Consider the following 26,312-nt stretch of genomic DNA (forward strand, 5'->3'; position numbering starts at 1 on the left):
CAATTTATTTAGCCTAATTTATCATTAACTAGTTTTAGACAGCCACGTGACTTCTTTTAACACGTGTAAAAGTGTGGTTGGGGAGAATTAAGATTGGAAGGCTGCTTTTATTTTTAATGTATTTGTTCTTTCAAGCTTATCATTGGGTCTATTGAATACAGACGTTCAATATTTTTGACTATAGACTTATCTTGAGTATTACAAGGTTACAGTACTTCTATTTGTTTGCTGTTTAGTTTTCCTCAGGTTTCTATGATTGAAGTGTGAAATTCAGAGCTTGCTGACATAGGAAAAGCATCTGAATCAAGTTGGGTTTTGTATATTGAAGTGGTTTAGTGGTATCATACAGTATGATGAAGGAAACAGATAAGGAAATCAAAGGTAATTAAATCAGCTTTCAGATGAAGCTGAACCAGAATACGTTCTGCAACAGCGCATGTACTGTGCTCCAGTAGGCAGCAGGTTGGTTTTGGCTTCAGAGAGCCAGAGTTCACGGGGAAATCCCCTGAAATGCATGCACTATGACCATCAGGGCCTAAAACAAATGTTCAGTGTTAGAAATCTGCTCCTAAGAACCTCACCTGTTTACTTCGGGTTTGTGTCTTTGCATGTTCTAGGAAAAAAAAAGTTGGTAATGTTTATACATTCTGATAAAAACTGCACCCTGTTGTGGTGGTGAAACTGGTTTGGCCCACAGAAACTGGTACTGTGTGTATTTGTATATTTGACTCACACAACTCGGCCTTTTGTTATCTCTTTCTCAGGCACCAGTTTATAATGCGTTCCAATCTAAAGAGAAACTGAAGAGAGGAGGGAGTGGTGGCAGCAACACCTCTTTCCTTCAGTTCTTGAGGAAGCTTCTGCAAGTGCAGAGTGCTTGCAGATCTCCAGTAGATACTAACATTCTAAGTTGATGAACCTGACCACATAGTTCTTAAATGCATTATGTGTGCTTCTCGATGAGCTCGTCTGGACTTTGAGCATGTTTATCTCTGATGCATACCCGGGACAGTACTACCACATTGCTGTTAAAACTGAAACAGTGAACTGTAATAAAGAGGAGATGAAAAGGTTTCTTTTCAGCCTTATTTTACGTTCTCAGTTTTAAATGTTTGTAGTCTTTAATTCTGGGATTATTTTTTTTTACATGTACACATCTGCATGTGCTCTTGTACACCCTCTTCAGTCACACCCTTGTTGTTTACTTTCTGGAATTTAATTAATGCATTTTATTGTCAGCAAAACTGTTATCTCATAATTAATTGTAGAGCTGAGTTTGAAACCAAGGATCGTTGGAATTTCAGTCCTAATGTATTCTTGGTTGACAGGCAAACTATACAAATGCTTTGGAAACTTGGTGAAAGATGAATAAAATTAATAAAATCCTTTAAGAAGCCTTAGCAAGACTTCTTAGTTTTAGTTTAGCAAGTAAAACTAATCTTCTCTTATCCAAACCATCTCTGGTATAGCTGATCTCAATTAATAATTTATCATTGAGTTCAGTTTCCCTAGTATTGCTATTGGTTCAAGCTAATCTGTAAAGATGCCCAAGTAATAACTCTTGTTCTTATCTCATACATTGCTCACTTCCTGTTTTCTTTTGATAGCTATAAGAAAACAATTTTAAGAAGCAATCGCAGTATTTCTGGTTTGTTAAACTTTAGACTGTATCTTATTCAAAGCAGTGAATGGAAAAAGGCAGCTGCTTGTATCTCAGAATGCTTTCTTCAGAAACTACTTGAGCCTATTAGGTACAAACAGGAGAAGTTGCTGTGATAAAGCTATATTTATTACATTGTTTATATTTATTTTAAAATAGAGGATATTTTGTCACTTGCGCATTTCAGTTTGAAACCTCAGCCTGGCTTTCCTCTTTGTAGAATATCCTCATAAATATGGACCACAAGGAGGTTGTGCAGATCATTCAGTATTTGAAAGAATGCAGAAGTACCAGATGACTGGTATAGAAGAACCAACAACAGAGGTACTGCACTGGCTATAATCAACTCTACCGATTAGAAATTGTTGTAATAATTTGCTGTTTCTTTATATGATTTCTTTCCAACTTTTGGTCACAGGTATCATCCCTCTGTGCTGCAAGGAACAGCTGCACAAAAATGATTAACCCAAAATATTCCAATTGTTTCTTCCAATGATGTTTCCAGATTCCTTTCCTTACTGCTTCTGCAGCTTTGATGTGCTGGCTCCTCGTCTTGATGAGTCCCTTGTGGTCTCAGATTTTTTTTAGGCCTTTCAGATGGATTTTTCAGTTGAGCTTATGATGAGGAATATACCTTATTGCAGTTGAGATGGAAGTTTTGAGATCACTTGGTGTGAAAGTAGTATATTTGTCCTTGTGGAGCAGGAATTTTCATGGCTCTTGTGGGACACTTTTAATATGAGTGCTTCCAGTGATAAATGAAGCTGATATGAGTAGGAGGGTCTTAGCAGCAATGCTGCAAGTTTGAGGGAGTTAAGTATGCTGCAGGTTGCCTGTAATAGGAGGTGAGTGGAAGCAACCCGCTTGTCTTTTTAAAGTCTTAGTTTTATGTTTGCCTTCAGTGTTGCACCACTTGTCATGAAATTGGGTTTGTTTTTCAACACTTTCCAACACTAAATTGAGTTCATTTTAGTTTTTACTGTGTTCTGAACATTTTGAACTTTTGCCATCATTTTGTGACATTCAAGATATTCTAACAAAATGATGCACTGTGGTTAGTAAAATAGCATCAGCATTTTCAAGTGTATTTAAATTGTAACTTCAGATATTGAAGACATTATCAACAGTGTGATGCAGTTCAGTGCTATTAAGAATAACATGCTTTCCCAGAAATGTACTTCTAAAAATTGTATAGTGTGTGTTATGAGACCAATGAATGCACATACAGCTCTTAATGAACTTTATTTTGACTTTCTGCTTCTGTTACTGAGGTAACCAAGATAATGACAATATGAAGTAACCTATGTTAGGGAGGACGCATTTAAATCGCACAGCCGTATTTTTTTAATCTACAAAGAGTTTTATGATCTTCAGAAGAATTATGAAAAGAAAATGTTTGCAAGATCACATGGATGAGAAAAATGTATTTCAAATTGCCTGCCTTTTATAAGAAAAAAGCCAAAATGCTTGGAAGAATTTGGCCTATCATTAAGACAGATGATGTACTTGAAGACTGACTGTAGTGTATACTCAGTTTAAATCAGGTTTTGTGAAAGATTGTAAGGCAAAGAAAACTAATGAAAATCTGTTCATGTTAATGGTGTGTGTTTAAAAAAGAAATTATTGCTATGTTGAGATCATCTCTTAGATCTACAAATTAACATATTTGTTTCCCGTGTCTACGTAGCAGCCTTCTGAAGAGTCTGACAGCAACGGTCCTCAGATTCTGAGAAAAAAACGTGCCACTCAAGCTGAGAAAAATACTTGTCAGCTGTATATTCAGACTGATCATCTGTTCTATAAGCACTATGGAACAAGGGAAGCTGTAATTGCACAGGTATTTCTAAGCCCTTTGTTTAAACGATAAGCTTTTATTTTGATTATTTCTGACTAATTTTAATTAAATGAGCAGTAATGTACGCAATTAAGTTTCATTTGTTCAGTCACCCTGTCTCTGTTATACAGTCGCTCTGTCATTACTGATGCATTATTTCACTAAAAGTACTCAACATGCTGGTGGAAAAGGTCGCAGATGCTTATGCTCCTTTTAGTTAATAATTACAAGTGCAGTTTATTGAACAGATCTGAGCAAGGCTTGTCTGATTTGATTTTGTATTCTTACTTTATTTCTCCCCTCTCTTACTTAGACAAAACTTCATGAAGACTTTTGTTCTGTTTGACAACCTGCCAGGCTTTTCTGTTAACACTCATATAGTCTTCTGTTTGAAATTTTAGCTCAAACTACTGTGAGTTAATAGCACCTAGTTCTGTTTCTGTAGTGTCTGGTATAGTGGAAGGTCAGAAAAGCAGCAGTGTAACTAAAGGCGGATGCTTTTCACTTGTCAGTATGCCAGTAATTGGAAAACATTTTTTGTTCACCATTGTTGCTAAAAAATATGTGGAGCTCTTTAATTATACTTCTCTTGAAGTAGAAAATCACACTCTGCTATTTACAAATCTGACTTGCACTGATTAACAATCACACTGTACATTTGGAATTGAGTTGAGACACATTTTCCAAAGCTCTGAAGTCACCTTCAAGATCAGGAGTTCAGTGAATTAGTGTTTCTGTTCTCTTGGAAAAGGTAATTGATAAAGTGTTTTCAGATCTGTTTGGCTACCAGAAATGAAAGAATAATGCTCTAATTTTTTTTTTTTTTCCTCCAAACAAACAAACAAACCCACAGTGCTTTGAATACAGTTTTAATTACAGTACTATTTATAGTAACAATGAGCTGAATGGTCATGGCAAGTAGTTATCTGAATTTCTAGTTAATATAATTACGTAAAAATCAATAACTTGACTGCTAAAGGTTTTGCTTTCAGCTGTCATGTTAATGTTGGAAATAAATCACTTTGTAACCTGTTATGTACAATGTTTGCCATCAAGCGTTTGCTTTTAAAAGGCCTGTTAGGACTTACGGTACGTAATAATGTGTATATATAACAAAGCATAGGCTGTGCAGTTGTTGTTATTTAAGATGAGCTGTGGTGTACTGCATGGATCTTTGAACTACAGGTGTTTTGGTGGTTTGTTTTTTTTACAGATATCCAGCCATGTTAAAGCAATTGACACAATTTACCGCTCCACAGATTTCTCAGGAATCCGTAACATCAGCTTTATGGTGAAACGAATAAGAGTAAGTAATACTGGAAACACTTGCAGCTTCAGCTGCATTGCATGGAAGCTGTACTGGTTAAAAACACCTGCTGTGCTTTTAGGTCTGTTCACCTGTTACTGTTTACTGTTAGTATTTAATATGGGTGTCTTTTTTCACTAATGACTTGCTATCCCCTTCATTTGATTTTGGAGTGCGTTGTCAGAAGCATGCTACTTCATTGTTAAGGTGTAGTCAACTCATACCTGAATCAACTTCCTATGTTTCATGTATATATACACGTATATGTGTGTGTGTGGTGTGTGTGTGTGTTTACTATATATATATATATGTATATATGTTTATAGCTATCAGGATAATTATAAACTTGCAGGTATTGATAAAGTAGAAAAACAAATAAGGAGGATTTTCTGGACAAATGTAATTCTTTACTTTTAGAACTTGTTTTTCTAAACATTAGAGTTGTAGTATGTCATTACCTGTAAATCTTCAGCAGCATCTTCAACTGTTAACATAACAAGGTATTGATAGCAATAAGCCTCTTGGCTGATAGGTACAAATCCAATTATAACAGTGTGTTTCAATTTACTTTTAGATTAACACAACTGTAGATGAGAAGGACTCTTCAAATCCCTTCAGATTTCCTAACATTGGTGTGGAAAAGTTTCTGGAACTGAACTCAGAACAGAATCATGATGATTATTGCTTGGCCTATGTATTTACAGACCGTGATTTTGATGATGGAGTCCTTGGTCTGGCTTGGGTTGGAGCCCCTTCAGGTAATTGTATCCAAACCTTCAACACCGTGATATTAAGAAAGCACTGTACATAGGTTCAAAGCAGAAAAGTAGAAACTCTCACATAAGCTGACAGCAAACAGATTTTTCATAACCAACTTCTTACACTTTTGGTTTCATATGCTCTTTTTATAATAGAAAAAGGATACCTCACTTCATTGAGTCTTGATGTTTTCCTGACAAGCAATACCTCAGCAGTAAAGCAGAGCATATTTCTTTCAGTTGACAGAGGTGACATTGGATGGCTTTTTATTTATGACAGGAACAGATGACCAGTAAAGTAACAGAGGAGGCAGAAGCATAGAATAACACTGCAGACTTTAGGTTTCCTAAATAGTATTGGAATACTATTGTATTGAGTAATGGTGGAAGAAAATGTAGCAGCATCTGACGAAAGGTTTAAATTATAACCTTCCTTTTTCTACTGCCATACTTTCCTCTGAAACATGTTAGCTAAAGAGGACTGGATCTGTGAGAGAAAGTTTTGTGCTGTGACATCTGCTTTTCATTTTAGGAGAGTAAAATGCTCAAATAAGTGTTCATAGAATATTCAGAGTGGAGTAAGTACGTTAGGAGAACATGTGAGTGCTGATTCTAGTGATTGTGGAAGAGCTGTAGGAAGCATGATACACAAGTTACCCTGGTAAATAAGAAACTGGCTCTGTGATGATTCATCCAGTGTATACAATGAACAAGCACTGGGTGAGTTGGAGTGTGAATTCCATAAGCCCTTTTTCCAAAAAGAAGGTTTAACTGGCAAAAAAAAAACCAACAACCAAGTTGCTTTGAGAGATTTTCCTTCTTGATACATGTACTGACATAGATTAAATGGGGTATTTCACTAAAGGAAAATCTTACTTCAGAAAGCAGGGAAATTCCCTGGGAATTGATTGATTTTTTTGACACTTTTTTAGGAGTAGAACAGCTGAATTTTAGAATGTTCACAATATCTCTATGCAAGCTGCACTTACAGCAAAATTTGAAGTCAAGTAATAAATTCAAAACTTTTCAAAATAGAGTATGATGCCCTTCAATATTGACCTTCTCAACAAGTCTGATTAACTCGCACATCAAAACCATTTTCAGCTTTAGATTTTACAGTAGAGAGGAGGAGTCATTTCTGCTGACAAGGACGTGTTGCTAATCTTAGGCATTTTTTTAATGAATGTTTTTGCCACGACAGATCTTCTATGACCGCACTGTTCTTTTAGTTGTTGTTTTTTACTAAGTAAAATCCGAATGAGGTGTAGATTGAGTCTGCCTGTGTCGGACATTGCCTACTACTAGTCAGGTACTACAGGTATGATAAAATCAGGGCTCATGTGTGCACTGAGAAGCTCAAAATAGCTCTTACTTAATAGCTACTCTAAAAAAACTAATTTCTTCTGTGAATGAACTCATTCAGAGCTGAGAGCATTAGTACGGATAGACTTAATCTCCTTTCAAAGTTGGATTAGTATTAATTACACAGACGTACTCCTGGTTTGTGAGGATCCATTGAGGTAGCAATCTGTTTCTTATTCCAAGTATCGGATGAAAGTGACACAGTGCTTCTTTTCTAGAGTGATTTTTATACTTTTGCCTAAATACAGGAAGCTCTGGTGGAATATGTGAAAAGAGCAAACTCTATTCTGATGGTAAGAAGAAGTCTTTGAACACTGGAATCATCACCGTTCAGAACTATGGCTCTCATGTTCCTCCCAAGGTTTCACATATCACTTTTGCTCATGAGGTTGGACATAACTTTGGCTCACCTGTGAGTATTACTATTGATCTGTTGCTTTCAGTCGCTTTGGAATGCGTTGCTTCCGAGTGAAATTTTTACTACTAATTAATTATAAATAAATAAAATATGATTGTGACTGTATTACCTTTGTGTACAAAAAGCAAGTTGCAGAAGTAAGTCTTCCTTGTATTTTGCAACATTGGTGCAAGGGTTAATTTTGTGGATTATTTCTACTAGTTCGGTGTCTTATGAAGAAACAGTTACAGTTTCCTAAAACTTTGTTTTTTACTGGAGACTAGACGGTCACCTAAATCTTTTGAATGTATTTTGGTTTATACTACAGTAGAGGAAGAATCAGTGCAGAATTAAGATGACACTTTATTCACAAAAAAACAACATAAAAAGAAGAAAAATGTAAAGAGGATTGAGATACCTACAATGACATTTTAGAACAAAATCCTTCCTTCTCATAGTTTAGGGATATAGTTTCCTTGTGACAAACCAAGAATATGAGGCTTTTCTGGCATGGCTGGAAATAAAAATAATTGGTAGGGCTGGTTTAGTTTTTCTTAAAAGTTATGCATGTAAGTTTTCTTCTCTGGAAAGTAAAAGGAAATTAAGATGACAGAAATGAGTTCCTCAGAAACAGATGCTTGCATATGAATACTTCATGTGCCTTGAGAAAAATCCCTAACACAACTGCTTTGACTGGGAACAAATGTTCCAGTTATAACTGAAAATATGAGCATGTGAAACTGAAAAACTAGTCTCACTGAGTGAAACGTCTCTTGGTGTAGCTTGCAAGGTGGGTCTCTCAGTTTCTCTCAGAATTCTGTTTTGATTCAGGGAAACGTGAAAGTGAACATCTGATTGTTGCTATGATAATAATTTGATCCTCACAAGTGTGTTGAAGGTAACGTTCACCTACTACTTTTGGAAACGTAGGTTATATTTCTGGGAAGTTGTGTGTGTCAGAGCAGCATTGAACTTCATCTCACTCTTCACAGTTCATTTTTTTTTCTTTGTTAATGTAAAGTCTAGTGTGCCAGTCTGATGCATCACACTGTGGATATTAGACTTGTCATTGAAATACAGAAACAGATTGCTGCTCTGTTCTGAAGTTCATTTTGCTCCTTCCTCAAACCAAGAAAAAAGATGGGCTGCTATTCGTTATCTCCTTCAGCTTCCACACAGTACTCCACCTTTTTATAATCATAAATCAGTCTCTTTAGATGATGGAAATCTTTTTTTGTCAGTGTTTGTATATATACCCACGAATTTTGGGTATATGTTCTCAAGAATTCATATAAATTGGACTTGGAAAACTAGACGCTTGTTACAGTTGTTAATGTAAACATCGTTTTCCTTATGTTCTGAAAAGGTGTAAGGCATAAAGTAGTTTTTTTTTTATGATTAACAAAGCCAAACTTTGTTAAGCCACCAAATCCAGATATCTCATGTGTATGTAGAAAAACAAGAAGGGAGAGCTGTCTCAGTAGAAACATGTAATTTTTTTGTTTTACAGCATGATTCTGGAATGGAGTGCACTCCAGGGGAGTCCAAGAACTTGGGGCAGAAAGAAAATGGGAATTATATCATGTATGCAAGAGCTACATCTGGGGACAAACTTAATAACAACAAGTTCTCACTCTGTAGTATTCGAAATATCAGCCAAGTTCTTGAGAAAAAGAGAAATAACTGCTTTGTTGGTACGTATTTAGTCATCCTGAAAGCAAAACAGATAAGTTGTTAATATTAAGTTTAATTAGAATGTGTTTCAGTGCTTTTTGTTTTGCTATTCACTTTACTGGAAGATTTAGTTGAATTTGAGCTGTGTGTGAACTTGAGTGTTGTGTCAAGTTCTGGACTCCCCAGTACATGAGAGATGTGGATGTACTGGGGACAGTCCAACAAAGGTCCACAAAGATGATTAAGAGATTGGAGCATATGACACGTGAGGAGAGGCTGAGAGCCTGGGGACTTTATCTGGAGAAAAGAAGGCTGTGAGGGCTGTGAGATGCTCCCATCTGTCTTTATAAATCCCTGGTAAGAGGGTGTAAAGAAAACAGATTCAGACTTTTCTTAGCGGCACCTGATGAAAGGGCAGGAGAAAACAACAGAAATATAAACAGGATTTTCCATGTTTTAATGTGATAGTTTGTTTATGTGTGTGTGTCTTGCTTTTACTTGTGAATATGATTGAACACGAGCTGGTTGCCCGGGAGGCTGTAGAGTCTCTGTCCTTAGAGATACTCAAATCAGTCTGGACAAAGCCCTTGGGAACCTGCTGCATTTGACCTTGCTCTGAGCGGAATGTTGGACAATACAGTGTCCAGATATGCCTTCCTACTTTGGCTGTTTCCTGATTGTTGTTGTTCTGGGAACGTTGTGTTCAAATGCTAGGGAAATATTAAAGGCTGCTGCCTCTCTGTTCCATGAATTTGCTGTAATAACTTTGTAGCTATCTTCTCTCTGGAGTCTGTGTGTGATCTCTTAGAAATTTTGTGAGATTGTACAGCAAGTAACTCTGGGACTAGGAGTGAAGCATTTCAGCCCAGTATCAGCTTTTGCTTTAAGGCTGTCAGACTCTACAGAAGGGAAAAGATCCCGTTGCACTGGAGGCTTAGCATAAAACTTATTCTTGGCACTCTAAACTTCCTAGCTACACAAGAAACTCCCATTGTTATCAGAAGAAATGTTATACTGAGAAACTTAAACTGTATGTATGACTAATCTGAGTGGTGAGCAAGTAGTGCAGGTTGATTTACTAGTCTGTATGAAGTCCGAGTTGAGCAGGTGAATTTCAGTCTCACCTCACTGAATGCTGTTACAAGTCAATAGTTCTTTATTTGTGCACTCTTTGTACTGCTGTTTACAAAAATGTACTGGTATTTTTCAGAGTCTGGTCAGCCTATATGTGGTAACGGACTGGTAGAAGAAGGAGAGCAGTGTGATTGTGGCTACAGCGATCAGTGTAAAGATGAATGCTGTTACGATGCAAACCAATCAGATGATAAAAAATGCAAGTTAAAACCAGGCAAATCCTGCAGGTATTGTACATATCTGTTATAGTATACTTTTAAATAAAATGCTTTCTACTGGGAGTGGGATGTTCATCAGCACAAGTACGGTATGCAGTTCTTGGTGCTACACTTATGGCTTGGCTGTCTTGTTACTCACATGAACGTTCAGATTTATATTAAGTTTATGACTAGAGAATTTTATCAATGCTAATAGTGCAGACAAATGTATTGAAATTTGGTCATCTTTGTCTGAAATTTGTTGTGCAGAAGTCTGCAAAAACTGGATGGTTTGGAAAAACAAGACTTAGATGCTGTTTCCATAATAGGTTACAAGAAAGCATTAATTGCCCAAAGAATAATATAAGGATACTCTGAAATTACATCTTAGTGCCATTTCTGCTGTAGTGCCTAACTAGAAGATGATTTAAGAATATAAATGACTGGTTGTTTTACACCTGTTCTACAAATTATATTTGTAAGCCTCCTAGTATCTTGCCAGTTGTATGCACAGTGATTTATAAGAGCAGGTTTTATAGACTTGAATGCTGTGGTGTAGTGTAAGATGAGTTGTGCCTCATTGTTACGTAACTTAAAACATATTTTACATTTTTACCTCATCTAAAACCAAATGGATTTTTTTACATGAAAGACATGAACTTTTTGTGCCTTTCTAGAGACATTTGAATTTTGACACCTGGTTAGCTGAAGATAGTTACTGTTAAACTCTTAAACAGATCAGCTTTTTGATACAAAATGCACAGTTTTGTTCTAATTAAATGTTTCTGCCAAATTATCCTTGTCATCCTGTGAGTGGAGTTAGAAGTAACATCTGCTGTGAAAATGCACTTCATTCTGTAGAGGTAGAAGGATTGCTTCCCATGAGCTTGTGGTTGCAGTAATTTTGCATGCCTTTTTTTTTTTTTTCTCCTTACAAATTTTTGTTATTCCCATTGGAGAGGGAGGAAAAGCCTTAACATTGTTTTGATTTATCATTGGTTTCTGAGATTTTGTTTTATATCATGCCAGTAATGAAGTGCTGGCCTATGTACTGCTTCAGAAAGCAGTGGCTGTTTCCTCTGATTGCATCAGATATGCTGGGATGATGCACTAGTGTGCCTCACTGTGTAAGAGGCTCAGCTGCCTTCATGTCTGTGCCAACAAGGAGCCTAAGTATTTAGGAGGAATGAGTGAAGCTATATGGTTCCTTTGAAAAATGTTGTATGTAAACTGACTGATTTCTGATATAAGCTCTTCTGACCTGTCCCCTTCTCTTGTTTGTTTAGAAAATGTAAATAATCCTTTATGAAGAAAGTTAGGAAGTTTCTTATGGATGTTAAATCAGAGATAAATCTTGAGTTGCCTGTTCTATTGAAACTGTTACCATGAAGCTGGTCAGTTACTCCTAAACTAAGTTTTTAACTTGCTGATTTAATGGTTTGTATATATAAACCCTGAAATGCTGTTAGTCTGTATTTATTTTAATGTAAGAGGCACTCGTAGTATTTTTCTAACATTCTGCAAATAGTTTAATTGCTCCAGTGACTGATAAATACCTTGTTACCTCAAGGGAGGAGAAACGACTTTCAGTTTATATTTTACTTGGCACAGATGAGAGAAGTGCTCGGTGCTTGAGTTTTCAAGATGAGTATTTCTTCTGGAAGTGTTTGCACTTTCTCCTTTACATTCATATTTCCTCCTTTTCTCTAGCCCCAGTCAAGGCCCTTGCTGTACTGCACAGTGTAATTTCAAACTGAAGACTGACAAGTGCCGAAATGATTCGGACTGTGCGAGGGAGGGGATGTGTAATGGTTTCAGTGCTCTCTGTCCAGCCTCTCAGCCTAAACAAAACTTCACAGAATGCAACAGGCGCACACAAGTTTGCATAAAAGGGGTAAGTTTCTTGTGACTATGTGTGACTCTGCAGTTGTTCATAGCAGGCTGCTTTGCAATAAAGTGATACCATTTCCATACTTCTTGAAGAACAGTGTGATAATCATCTTTCAATGGAAATATTGTACTTGCAGTTTGCAGTCAAGATAACTGTGAAGATGCAGCAGAGGTTAAGATGCTAACAGGCATCAAGTTAGCTGTAGGACTTCAAAAAGTTCAGTTTAAAGTTTGTTGTGAAAATTGAGTGTATGATAATGCATTTTACCTCCTAGCTACACTTATGTACTTCTCTTGAGTCTTGGTCAAGTAATTTTCTTGCCTTTGTTACACTACCAGTACGTGCTGAATTTAGGAAAGTATACAGTTCCTTCTCCTCTTGTGTGCGGGGATATGAAATCATGCCGAACCACCTGTTGTTTCCTAGGTGACACAGGCTGTGATGGTTTCTGTTAAAAATTGTTGGAAGTCTTTCATAAGTTGATCAGTGTTTACTCGAAATGAGCAGCAAGCAGACGTCATCCTTGTAAGAGCTGTAGCTGATGTTGCTCTAACTTGCCATTTTCACAGTCTGGTTTTTAATGAAATAAGTTTATGATTATATTTTTTTAGCTAAGGAATTGTGAAGGTAGAGGAATAGTCATTATGAAGGTACATACATTTGAAGCAAATTTATAATAAACAGAAGCTTTTGTATTTGAATTTGAAGATTCATCTCACGGTGGAATTTAAAACTGAGTCTTTCAGCCACTTTGATTTTATGAGAGGAACTATTTTTGAAGATATGCTTTTGATTTATTTTTCTAATTAAGGTTCTGAGAAATCATATTTCAGTGTGAATTGTGCTTTTTTCAAGTGCTTGGAAGCTTTTGTGGAGTGCACTAAAATAAGAGAGCATTTTAGTTTTTTATTTATTTATTTTTAAAAGTCTTTCCCCTTTAAAGATCCTCAGATAAGCCCCTGGCGCTTAAATTGGATAGTTATTATCATTCTCTATTATATAGGCCTTGAAAGAAATTCCAACTATTTATCCTGTTTTTTAGCATCTTTCGAAGTTGGCAGTTATGCTTTCAGCTATTAAAAACTAGTATTTCCCTAATGACAGCGTGTTTAAAAGTGAAATTGGTTTCTGTCTCCAACAGCAATGTACTGGCTCTATCTGTGAGAAGTATGACTTGGAAGAATGCACATGTGCTAGTTCAGATGGCAAGGACGATAGAGAATTGTGTCACGTCTGCTGCATGAGGAAAAGTAAGATTTGTCTGGATTGCGTAAGCGTGAATTTACCAATAGGTGTCTGAGGGATTTTCTGACACGTTTTTTATAGTTTTTCTTTGAAATCACACTTTTGTTTTTTCTTTTTTTTTTTTTTAACTTAGTTTCAGACAGACATTGCATTATTTCTTTATTTTTAGATGCATTTTGTTGTTTTACAGGTAATACTGACTTGAAATTTATTAAAAATAGATGTCTTAAACTGTTGTGCACTAACATTTATGCACGTGTCTTTTAACACACTTTGAATTAATCTGGATTGCATTCACTTTTCAGTGGACCCGGATACTTGTGCAAGTACAGGTTCCAGCCGGTGGGAGAAACACTTTGCTCGTAAAACAATTACATTGCAACCAGGATCTCCATGTAATGATTTCAGAGGCTACTGTGATGTGTTTATGAGATGTCGGCTGGTAGATGCTGATGGCCCATTAGCTCGGTTAAAGAAAGCAATTTTTAATCCTGAGCTCTATGAGAATATTGCAGAATGGATTGTGGTAAGTGTTTGTGTCTTGCTGGTCTAATCAAAGGTTGTTAATCAGTGTTTGCAGTTGGTATCACATTCAGTACTTCAGCATTGTCTGAGTATCACCAGTCCTTGTTTTCTGTAGTATTTCTGTGAGCACCTCAACTGCAGCAAATGTCTTGACAGAGTCAGTGCAAAGGAGGGAGTTAGAAAATAGTTCATGTTAACACTTCAGTTCACACCATTACATTTTCATGTTAAGGTTCATATTTTAACTTGTGTTTTCACTTTTTAACTCTTTAATATTAGAGTGTTTTGCTTTCTTTTAAGGTAGTGAGTTTACTGACTTCCAATAATGCTTATTTCTGTTATGCTTCAGTAGTAGTAGACTGGTGGGGGAAAAAAGCTTCAAAGAAATGTGTTATAAAACTTCACATTCAACTTTATGTAAGTTTTTGAGTTTTAGGCTTTTACTGCTGTGCTGTAGTGCAAGTATCTCCTGAGGAATGCTCTTCTGATGATACTGTGAATCTTAAGGACTATAAGTTCTATAAGAACTTTGAATCAGTTTTTCTTTCAAATGTTAGGGTCTCTTTAGTGCTATTTCCAGTTAGTTTTCAGATGACTGTGAAAACGCAATAGAAAGCAATACATAGTGTGTATTCATGTCTGTGTGCCTCCTCCGAATGCAAAGGAAAAAAAAAACCACCAGTTTTTTTTTTTTTTTAATGTTTTTAGGCTCATTGGTGGGCAGTATTGCTTATGGGAATTGCCCTGATCATGTTAATGGCTGGTTTCATTAAGATATGCAGTGTTCATACTCCAAGCAGTAATCCAAAGTTGCCTCCTCATAAACCACTTCCAGGTAAGTAGATAAATATTTTATCCTCTATATTTTTTTCTGAAGGGAGAGTTTCTGGTGTCCCAGTCTGCAGTCTGTTGCCTGGTGCTACAAAACTTGAAATGGAATTTGCGCCATGGAAGCAATTGATGGAAATAGAACTCTTTCCTTATTTCCCTGTAATATAACATGCATATCAAAAGAAAGAGTTTGAAAAGGCTTTCTGTTGCAGAGTTCCTTTCATTTTTATATTCCATACTATATTTCAAAAAAATTGGGCTGTTAAAGGAACTGCTACAGAGATAAGCAAAAGTACTCTACAAATACTGAGTGTATTTATACTCATGTATTGAATACATGAGTGTGCTCATGTATTTAAAACATTGCAGGTCTAAGTCTGAAGCTTTTCAGAGAAGTCACTGTATTTATCTTCTATGGACTGGGCAACTTTTCTGGGAGTCTTTTCTTTTGCATTTGTTTTAATAACGTGCCTTTTTTTGAAACAGGCACTTTAAAAAGGAGGAGACCACCACAAACTGCTCAGCCACCACAGCGACAAAGGCCTCGAGAGAGCTATCAGATGGGACACATGAGACATTGACTGCAGCTTTTTTGCCTTGGTTCTTCCTAGTGCCTACAATGGGAAAACTCACTCCAAAGAAAAACCTAATAAATCATTGTCCCCAGTCAAACTCAAAAATTGAAGAAAACAAAAAAAAAAAAAGCATGATTTGCCCTCAAAACAAGTGGGAACGGTGAATCTTTTGATGAGTGAATCTTCCAGCTCAAAAAGAAGAAAAATGTTTTTCTTGCATACTTTTAATTTAGTGGCACAAAATCCTAGAGCATCATGATTCTTTCTCCCTCCTGTGCTCTTCATTGCTGCATTTTCTTCACTTGCAGGCAAATATGGCTGTAGTAAAACTTTTATTCAAGAATTGAAAAAATATATATTTTTCAACTGCCAGACAAGGCTAGGAAGCTAGACCACCTCAGCATTGGAGACGTGACTTGCCAATGTATATACATTGTTATATGCAGACATGTATTTCTAACGTACACCCGTACTTGTGTGCAATTGTAAACAAGAGAATTGCAATATGGATGTTTCTTTGTATTATAAAACTTTTCCGCTATTAATGAAGAAATTACTGTTTAATTGACATACTCAGGATAACAGAGGATGATGGTGTGTAATGGTCAAGGATCCTGTGATGCTTTACACAGCAATTTTGAATCAAACTTTTTATCATGATCAAAGTTGTTTCAAGCACTCATTTTATCTTTTATCAAACAGCTGCTAAGACATAGCATACGAGATTGGATGATCTTTTAGAGATACAGCAGGTGTTGTGCAACCTTTACGAATACCAGAATGTTTCAAATTTGTTGTAGAGCGTCTGATGTCTTGTAGCTCAGCATAAGTGTTTTTAATTTGTCTGATTATTCAGTTGAATAATGAATAGTTAGATGAAAATCTTCCATGCTTTAGTAGAAAATTCTGCCTGTTTTTTCAACTTGTTTTAAAAATTGCAACCGATTTATTTGGGATGTTCAATATTTCCTTCGTTGTGATGAGGTTCGTGATTCTGAGGGGTGAGGAAAGAAAGAGAAGCAGTGGTTTGGTTTTTTTTGTTTTGTCTCTTTTAATTTATCTGATATTTGAGTAACTTTTCAGCATGATGCTGTTGGTCGATAACCACTAAAGTAGTGATTTGCCCAGCTTAGAGTGGCAGAGTTAAAACTGTAGTTAGGACTACCATCCTTCCCAGGCGTTTTCTAACAGTAGTGAAGTTCGACAGCACAACGTCCCATTCCAAAGTTTTTATTACGAATGTAAATAATTGGCATTTTTAAAAGTGAAAACAAAAGATTTCTTAAGGTGCTTACTGCTATGCAGGAGATGAAAGGGGGGCATTACAAGCTGTTTAAGCTTTTGATATATTTATTGCTTGTTTTCCAAAAGCACCGAGCTAATTAGAGGCGTCAATGGCTATGATTTTCCTGGCTTTGCTTAGGAGAAAATTGACTAAGGTTGGACAGGCTTCCTTTGTTTGCTTTGGGTTTTTTGGGTTTTGGGATTTTTTTTTTTCTTTTCCTTTTTTGTTTTGTTTTGTTTCTTAAGAGTATAAGGTTTACACAATCATTCTCATAATGTGACGCAAGCCAGCAAGGCCAAAAATATTACTGAATATAATGGGATCTCTTCCTTGTAAACTTGTACAGTATGTGGTGACTTTTTCAAAATACAGCTTTTTGTACATGGTTTAGAGACAAATTTTGTACATGAAACCCTGGTCCAATAGACTATATAAATAATTCTAAATGATCTTAACTAGATAGAAGTGTACGTAGTTGCTTTTAAATCATTTTAAATACATTTGTTTTAAGACTGTGCAAAGATTAGAAGTGGGTTTGCATTTCTAAAATGGTGACTTTTCTTCAGCAAGAGTTCTTAGTAACTTCTTGAGTGTGGTAGACTTTGGAACATGTAAATTTTTTGCCTGTAATGTTATCCTGTGGTAGGATTTTGGCAGACAAACGCTGCCCTATTTTATTTTGAGTCTAAGTTAAATGTTTTCTGAAAAGAGAAATGTGCACTGAACTCCACTGCAAGTCAAGATGTGGTAAATCAAAAAGAAAGTTCAAGGCAATGGAAATACTACTGTCAATTTCATGTCCACTGTGTTTTATACAGTATCTTTTTTTTGTTCACTTTGGAAATTTTTACTAAAATTGCGAAAAAAAAATAAAAATAAAAAATAAAAATGAAGTATTGTGCAAAGATATGTAAGGTTTTTTGAAACTTGAAATGCATTAATAAATAGACTTGATGAAATCAGCTTTTGAAGATCCATTTACTCGTTAAACCCTTTTTAAAAGCAAAAAGAAATATGCAGACTTCTTTTTTTTTTTTTTCTTTTTTGCTGAAAATGGGCAGTTGCCCTCAGAAGGAACTGCACGATGTGTGTGCTCTCCAAGTGCTTCTCTATTCACATCCCATGGTTAAATTCAAGGGTAAATGCTCTTGTGTTTTTTAAGGAAAATCTCTGAAAATGTCTGTCTTTGTTGCTGTGATCATGCATGTGATTTAAAGCTCCCTCTTATTCATCTTTGAAATAGAAACTAGTTACTCTAGGGTCATTCAAGCCTGGAATTACAACTAGAATATGACTATGGCTATAATATGATTGTAAAATCAATTTATTTTTGAGGAGCAATGCCCCAATGAACGTGGAACACTTTGAACGCACAATTAGTGGATTAGACCTTGAGAAGGATCAAACCTGTTTTTTGCAAGGTGTTTTCAAGCTGCCAAGCTGTGTCTGTTTTCTTTTACATTTTAAAATTGTTTAAGTGATAAGATTGCTTTTAAATCCCAACTTCTCCTGCTAGTCTTTCCTCTTAGGGCTGTTTGTTGAGAATAGTCTTAGGCATCTGTTTCCCTAACTGAGCGGAATATGCTTTGATGTAACAAAAGCACATTCAGCGCTCCTTTCTCACACTACTTGCTTTCCTCAGGATATTTTTGAGTGTTTCCCTTTCCAGCTAAGAGCACTGTTAGGGCAATAGATAATAACAATCAGTTGGAGTAGATCCCTTCTGCCTATCAGCGTCTTGGTTAACTAATAGATTTAGCAGTTTTTGTATTTACATTTCTGGGAATTCAAGCCTAAGTGGTAGAATAATGCCCAAGCGTATAAAACACATTGTGTATATTTTTAAATGTCTTGGGAAACAATGTAAATAGATGTTTTTTAGCTAACGTTAGACCTAATAATTCCTTCTATTTCTTAATGTTTTATTCATAGATTATCGCTGTTGGGTGTAGGAGCATGAGTAGTCAGAATGGTAGTAATGTGAGAAGTCCATCACATATTCCTCTTAAACCATTAAATTTAGTTTTATTTAAACCAGACAGATGAGAAATCGGTGATGTAGTTTGCCTTTTAATTAATGTTCCAATATTGCTTTTTTGGGGTGAGGAGGGAAAACAAAGCTTAGGTTTTATCTCAGATTTTACATTGGTGGCTCATTATAACGCAGGTGATTAAAAGCTCAGCTTACTCTAAAATGTGCTTCCTCTGACAGGAGCAGACTTGTGGTGGCTTTCAGGGTCTCAGTTCAGTTACCTGGAGTGATCCAGAACAGTCTGAGCACAATGTGGGGCACTGCTGAGGCTACTTGAAATCAGAGGTAGGGCCTCAGTATTTTCTTCCAGCACTGTCAGGTAGTTGGTGCATGCTGCCACATAGGCTTTATTATTTTTAAATCAGGAATTAGTCTAACAGCTGTCAGAAACACAGGATTTACTTGGGACAGGGCACTGAACATCTGATTTGTGAAAAAAATGACATCAGAATAAATTTATTTGTATCTTAAGGAGCTTTAATACTGGATGTTCTCTTAATCTTTCTGCTTGACTGAAGAAAAGTTTTCAAGGTGTGTTACCTGAGGAGATGCGTCCTTGTTTACGTTTGAACTGAAAGATGCATTTTCCCTAGAAAACTGAGCAGTCCCCAAACTGAAGTACTGCTGTTATTTGGGCTTCAGCACACAGCAGACAGCTTCGACTTCTTCATCCGCTTTTCCTGGACTAATGCTTTTAAACTTCTTTCTGCATTTAAGATCCCTATATCAACCTTCTTGCCACGTAAGTAGTATTAAAAGCTAGTTTTACTGCCCAAAATATGTCTGAAGTGTGTTTGGGTGTGTTGCTGCAGGAAGAACATGACTTAAAAGGCTTTGAGGATGTGTGTTTTACATCACAGAACTCATCAGAACAGGCTGTCTGCCAGCCTAAGTGGTTTTATGAGGTCTTTATTTCAGCCTGTCTTTTTCTGTATTGATTATACCTGTTTACTAACATGGAATGTAAAGCTACTGAAAACAGCTTTTAAAAGTTAGGAGTTACTCTTCTGAATGATCAACAAAGTTGTCTGCATTCACTGATGATGGTTCCCTGCCTGCAGGATTGCTGGTTCAGCTCTGCTCATTCATTATGCTTTTTAAATCATTCTTGCTTTAATTCTGGCTACATCTAAATATTTTGATTCCAAATTTCCTTCAGTATCTTGGTATGACATCAGTTCTTGTGACTACTTTCCAGTTTAGAGAACATATAGAACAAATACATTCAGAATAGTCATAGAAATATAATTTTTAATGACTATTGTACTTAATTATTCAATGACAAATGAAATACTTTCTACTTAATGCTACTTATTTTACTGATGCTCTCTTGTAAGCGTTAATCACGACTGATCTGAGATGGCGGTGTTTGTTTATGTTGTTTATATTCCAGTATAGGAAACAATGGAATTTGGTATGTTTGAATTCTTCAGATTTATTTATCTGCCCTGATGATAAAAGTTTTACCATTTTCATTTATTAATGCAGTTTAAAATGATAGTAAGATTTGCTGCGCAGCAAATTAAAATGTAAGAATCTCAAGTGTTACACGAACAAGTAAATACGATTTTCATGTGAAAGTTAACAGAACTTCTTTGTGCTACAGTTGTATGTAGTACCTTAAGCATTGTTAAATTACTATTAATTTAAATTAGTACCCTGAAACAGTTAAATGGCAAAGCATTTTCCAGTAAAGCATAGCGTTTTTGGGTGATATAGTTATTTTCCTTGCCATACGGCTTTAAGGAATAGCTCCAGCTTTCTGCACATTAAATGTTTCCTAGTTTTTGAAACTCATCAAGTCAGAAATTCAGCCTTTGTTGGCTGCGTTACCTATTTCAGAGTTTGTTTACAGTTGAACTCCACTATGAAATGATTCAGGAAACATTTAATGGATAGTCACTATTAACGTTTCAAAGTTTTTAATTGGAAACAAAACTACTTGCAAAGATCTGTACCAGTGATTATTTCAAATAGTAGCAGTTTGATTTCCAGCAAGCATTAATTCAGACTTCAATTAATTTAAAATTAACAGCTGCTGTCAATAAAGTTGCTCATTGATCACTGAGAGCAGGTTTGCGTGGCAGCAAAGTGCCTTTCAGTTTGCCGTTGCATCATGGAATTTACTTTTTTTTTTGTATTCTCTTCATCACCTCTGAAACTATCAGCATTATTAAATTTGAGCGTAGCATGGCCATGTATTTTTACAACATCTTACTGGATGCGGGCTACTTTTCATATATTTTAGTTATTACTTGGTCTTTCTTTTCGCTCACTTTCTTTCTTGGTGCCGAAATCGATCTTCACATCTCACAAATGTTTTCTCTTGGTCTGGATAAAGGTGAATGTTGTCAAAACTTTGAGAGCAAAATGTCATTCTAGGAAGAAAACACAACAGGTAACCATCATTATACTTTTAATGGGATGCCATCTGTAGAGGAAATGGCTCTCTAAATACACTGGCTTTGACTGTCTTTATATTTCCTGTACTTACCTTCCTCTGACATCCCAGATTGCACAGAAAGAAAATAGAGTGTGTTATTCTTTAAAATATTCACAAAGACTTCAGCATCTTCTTACAGCAAAAAAGATTCAAAATAGATTTAGATACCTGAAAATACCACCTGAGCTCCCCACACCATTTGCCCTTTTTCTAGTTTGTCCTAAATAATGTATCAGTAGCAATTGGCTTGTTCTGTCTTAATGATACAACACTAATGGAGAAGTACAAAATCTTCCTTGTTTTTTAAACAGTCCTCCAATTTGCCTTGTACCACACAGTTTAATTTGTTTTGGCAGCCAGGTCAGTACTGAACAGCAGGAGATGTTACAGAAACTTTCATTTCATTTTATTTTTTGGCAGGAGCGAAGTGCTGGGTTAGGAAGAAGTACCTACAAAACATGTTTTCAGAAAGGGCAAAAAAATATATATAATGATCTTCCTCTGCTACCCTTCTAAGCTGTCTAATTTGTGGGGATTTTTTGTTAGCATCAAGGAGCTGCAGCTCTGCCAATAAGTACCGTACCACGGGAAGTCTGCATGTGGTTGTAACTGTTGTGCTGGTAAGAAATAAACTAACAAGGAGAAACACCTGAGGCTGAGCCACGGTTGCAAGGTAAGACACGATTTTCTTGTTAATTAAAATGTTCCGTTAAAATGTCTCAAAGGATTAAAGCAGTAGGAATAATTACAAGCTTTGTATTTCTTCTGGCTGAAATTTCTGTCTGAATAAGCAGTTTCAAAAGCATCAATAGCGTTTTCTGTGTTTTGAGACCACCACCACTCAGATCGGTGGATCCAGTTCCAAAAACAAACAAGTGTATATTGAAAGGAAAATCATTGAGATTGCCTTATTTTTCCAAGTAGGATTTTGAATTTCCAAGGCCTTAATGCTTTAATCAATATTTGTTTTGTTTTATGCTTGTTTCTTTGAAATTTCATATGTTCCTTATATTAAGAAATTGCTATCATTTATTACTACTGCGTAGATAAAAATGCATTAATTGTTTGAATTCTTCCTTGGATCTGTTTGCTACCTCCTTCTCTGTCCTTTATTCCCAAATATCAATTACATTGTTACCCAAGGCAGTGGTGCCTTAAATTCACATTAGTGTTATTAGTGAGCCAGAATAATTCCCACAAATCACTTTTGGCCTGAGAACAAAAATTCTTCTCACAGGTCACTTTAAAATCAAGTGCTGTCATCTGAGACTGAAATTAAAAAATAATAAAATGATAGAGCCTGGATATGGATAAACTCAGCTGGTTTGAGTACAAGGACTCAGATCATTGTATTAGAGCTAGGAGCACCTGTTTGCTAAGTGTCTGCCTTATTACAGCAATATGTTTTTGTCATTACACTTACTTTTGCTGTGTTTCCCCCGCTTTCACTCTTATTGTCTTCACTATGAGCCCTGGTCGGTGAGTGCCTTTTGTCCACGGTATTATGGTTTGAAACTTGTCCCAGATATTTTTCCAAACTGCAGTTCCTTCCCATTTAAACTTGATCATTAGTAGCTCACCAATATCAGTGTCCAGTGTGATGAGAAAAGAGTAGGTTTTATTTCCATTAATTCCTTCAACTCTGCAGAAATCAGAAACAGAATAATGCTGTCTCAATTATAATGGGTTGACTGATTTCATTTAAAAAATAGACTACTTTATTTGAAATCAAAGAACAATCTGTTCCCTCCCTTCAGGAAGAACATTACCATCTCTGGCATGTTCTTCCTTTAGGTGAGAACAGTTGTGATATATAACAGCTTGCTTGGAAAAAATGGCAGTTTGAAGAAGCTTGGACAGCTAATGAAGCACCAGTGGTTTCTGAATGCAAAAGATGTATCCCATAATACTATCCATGTTACACCTTCTGTCTCCTAGAGCAGACTGCCTTTGCTTTTGATAATGCCAAGAGCATATCCATGGTGAGAAATAGCCAAATTCCTTTACCTTACAGTTGCTTTGTTTGGTTTTAATTGATTACTGACCTCTGTTAGCTTCGGGGTGGACCAAAGTGGACAGGATACCAAATCTTAAGAGAAACTTCCAAGATTGTTTGTTTAAGAGATCTTTAATAGGAGTCGTGTATGAATAATTCAAAAATTAATCACTTTTAGGGAGTGTTGGTGAAGAGAGGGCAGGGCAGCTTCTGGTTCATCTCCGATTACTTGTAGTTAAACAAAGTAATTCACAGCTTGATTATCCAAGTGACATGTTAAACTAGCACTTTTGTTTTCTTACTTGTCCAGTGACATGTAATGTCAATACTTACAGTGTGATAGGCAGGTTTTTAGCATCCTCCTTAGTGCCTGTCAGAGACATGGTAAAACTTGGGTCGATCTTCTTGCCTTGGATTTCATTTATGAAATGGATCTTGAACTGATAGTGATAGACTGTAGAGAGGAAGAATTTACAAAGTGATGAAATAAATGGTCAAAGAAACAATAGATTTTCCAGATGTAAGACTGTCTTTCAAAGCAGGAATTTGGCTGATACTTCCATCTGATTTTCAAATGTATTTATTATAATTAAAGCATATATATCTATATATATTTATCATTGATGTGTTGTATTAGAGCTTGGGGGCCCTACTGCTCTTTTTAAAGTGTTGAGAAGGGGAGGAAGGTAACCTGGGCAGAGTTTACCCTTTGTAGGGTAAAACACTCTCCCATGGAAAATGCTCTTGCTCTTCTGAAACTTAATCATTGGAATGTCTGGCAAGCTTTGTCCAACCAGCAAAGGAATCCTGGCTGGACATGTTTAGAGGTGTACAATAAAGACTGAAGACCTTATAAGATGTTGTCAGGCTTTTCCTCTGGTTAGAAGATCTCCTTGCAGAACAAAAGACTTCCCTTGGCTGCATAATAAAGCATTGTGCTTAATATGCCTGTTAACAATGCGACTTTGTTCCATCACATTACTGTAAGAAAGATGTCATTAGTGCTTTGAGGTTTGGTGGTTTCTCCAAGAAATGTGTTTAGGAAAGTCTTTGAACTGAAGATAATGGTATGTTTCTGAGAAGGAAGAATGACTAAGGAATTGTCAGTGTACTGATTACAAGCTGTTGGGCATTTGGGGAACTACAAGAGACAAAAAAAAAAAAAAGCCCCACCCATACAGTTAGAGGCCTTGTGTACACAGACATTATCATCTAGTTTTGAATGTCCAACACTTTTCTGTCTAGCAAGTCTACCAGGAGAAAGGATCTGGCTGTAGCCACTTAAATGTAGAATGGAAAAGTTGCTGTTGGGTGATAATGGTGCTTAGGTATTTTCAGTTTGACGATACCCACGTGTGGTGGCTCTTTATCAACCTCTGACATCCACATCAGATCCATTACTGTTGTAAGCACACATTACTTTCTGAAAAACTTTAACATCACTGCATTTTACACACCACCTGTCAGGACATACTATTTTGTAGCTCTAATTCATCACTGTTATATATTGACGAACACATAAAAATAAAACCAGACATGCAATGACAATGGAGATTTCTAAAGCAAGGTGGTGTTAGTCGGCTCTAAAACACTTCTGCAGTGTGGAATGTGGTTTTCCCATCTGCAAACTGCCTCCTTGCCCACAGCTGTTAGATTTAGATGTTAGGGAAGAAACCCTAAGTCATTTTTTATTGACAGATATCAGAAAGTACTTGGGAGAATTAATAGGTGGTGATATTTATCCTTGCAATGTGGTAAAACTACACAAGGGAAAGTGTTCTGTTAAGCATTATTACACTATGTGTATGTACTTTCATACTTATATATATGTGTGTGTGTGTGTGTGTGTGTGCGTATATATATATATATATGTATCATTATAAATGCTTCTGAGTGGAAGGATGCTCAAAATCACCTGCTCCAGCCTTCTCACATAATGCTACTACTGCCCTGTCATCTTTTCCTGTATATGTACAGACAGACCTTTGTGCAGGTCTGAGCTTCCTCAGTGGAAGCCATTTGCTAGAAAAACTGTATTTTTGTTGTTGTTTTGTAACTTACTGTATGTTAAAGAACAATATTTTTTTCCCTTTGAAAAGTTGCAGAAAGCAAAATGACTGGTTCTTTGCTGCCAGAAATGCAAACCTGACAAGGACAAAGTGTGCAGAAAGGCTTGTTTACAAATCTCTTACTGCTATTCTGTCTTGCTCTCTGGGTTTTCTCTTTGTGTAAAAGTTGAGTGTTCTTATGAAGCCTGGTCTTGTGCAGTGCTTATGATACTCAGAGGAGAAAGGTGAGCATGTTTATATAAAAACTTTGGTTGGCTCAGGGTCTCATCATGACTTTATAACTGTTAACTTGTTTGCACCAATTGACCATTTTCAAGCATAAAAATGCAATGCGTTTAAAATCAAAATCAGCACCAGTAGGACACAGTTGCAGCTTGTGATGAATCATATCCATGTCCAGGGAAGGAAACAACACAGTTGTGTTATTTCTGTGCCCAGTGTGTGTATGTGGCATCGTCAGAGCAGTGCATGTTCCCCATTCCGATGCTGACCTGTGTGTTACACAGCAAAAAACACTGGGAACTGCATGGCCTTTACACATCTGCTCCAAGCAGCTTCTTGTGACATTTTTAATGAGTATGAAACCCTCAGTGGATTCAGCTGCTCTGAGTGTCAGTCAGGGCAGAGTATCAGGCACTGTGTGAGGAGATGAACTGTGTGATGCAAGTGGGTGCTGAGGGGGATTTCTGTACCCTGGGCCTGTGCTGGGGGAGGTGGGAAACTGAGTGTGCTGTGCTCTGTGGTGATGTGCATGATGTGGATCACCTCACTGAACATGGCAGTCCTACTGCTCTCTTGATGAAGTAGTTCAATGGTGATAAACCCTAAACTAACAGTCTCTTTGTTTTAGTGCCACATTCTGGCATGTAAAAGCACATGCTATTCTGTTGTCCGCTGGCTGAAAAGTAATAATTTGTGTGTCGAAATAATTGATCTGTAGGCAAACTACAGAAAAAAAATGTGGACAAATTTGGAATGTGAGGCTTTCCAGGCCTCTCACAGCAGTTGTGCTGGTGCTTTGGCTTGGCTGTATGCCTGCAGATGCAGTGGCACTCACATAGGACAGCTATACAAACTCCTGTTGACCAAGGCCCCAGG

General features: G+C 36.5%; 2 protein-coding genes across 5 annotated transcripts in view; one reads left to right on the forward strand and one right to left on the reverse strand.

The window, feature by feature from the left end:
* The window catches only part of ADAM10 (ADAM metallopeptidase domain 10), a 42,168-nt gene extending 24,601 nt beyond the window's left edge, over nt 1-17,567 (forward strand). For 2 of the 3 annotated variants that reach the window (XM_015872402.1, XM_032446789.1), the window contains 12 exons: nt 1,881-1,984; nt 3,348-3,497; nt 4,708-4,800; nt 5,375-5,558; nt 7,169-7,332; nt 8,828-9,011; nt 10,202-10,352; nt 12,033-12,216; nt 13,355-13,463; nt 13,764-13,984; nt 14,692-14,818; nt 15,301-17,567. In XM_015872402.1, coding sequence (XP_015727888.1) covers nt 1,881-1,984; nt 3,348-3,497; nt 4,708-4,800; nt 5,375-5,558; nt 7,169-7,332; nt 8,828-9,011; nt 10,202-10,352; nt 12,033-12,216; nt 13,355-13,463; nt 13,764-13,984; nt 14,692-14,818; nt 15,301-15,395 — 1,766 coding nt within the window. In that variant the 3' untranslated portion in view covers nt 15,396-17,567. The remainder of the gene's footprint in view (nt 1-1,880; nt 1,985-3,347; nt 3,498-4,707; nt 4,801-5,374; nt 5,559-7,168; nt 7,333-8,827; nt 9,012-10,201; nt 10,353-12,032; nt 12,217-13,354; nt 13,464-13,763; nt 13,985-14,691; nt 14,819-15,300) is intronic. The other variant, XM_015872403.1, reaches the window with a different exon arrangement.
* Nucleotides 17,568-19,599: 2,032 nt separating this feature from the next.
* Nucleotides 19,600-26,312, reverse strand: part of LIPC (lipase C, hepatic type) — a 36,451-nt gene continuing 29,738 nt past the window's right edge. For both annotated transcript variants that reach the window (XM_015872405.2, XM_015872406.2), the window contains 3 exons: nt 23,479-23,599; nt 22,573-22,791; nt 19,600-21,084 (listed from right to left, as the gene is read on the reverse strand). In XM_015872405.2, the coding sequence (XP_015727891.1) occupies nt 20,979-21,084; nt 22,573-22,791; nt 23,479-23,599 (446 nt within the window). In that variant the 3' untranslated portion in view covers nt 19,600-20,978. The remainder of the gene's footprint in view (nt 21,085-22,572; nt 22,792-23,478; nt 23,600-26,312) is intronic.

The sequence above is a fragment of the Coturnix japonica genome, chromosome 10 (genome assembly GCF_001577835.2).
Source record: "Coturnix japonica isolate 7356 chromosome 10, Coturnix japonica 2.1, whole genome shotgun sequence".
NCBI lineage: Eukaryota > Metazoa > Chordata > Aves > Galliformes > Phasianidae > Coturnix > Coturnix japonica.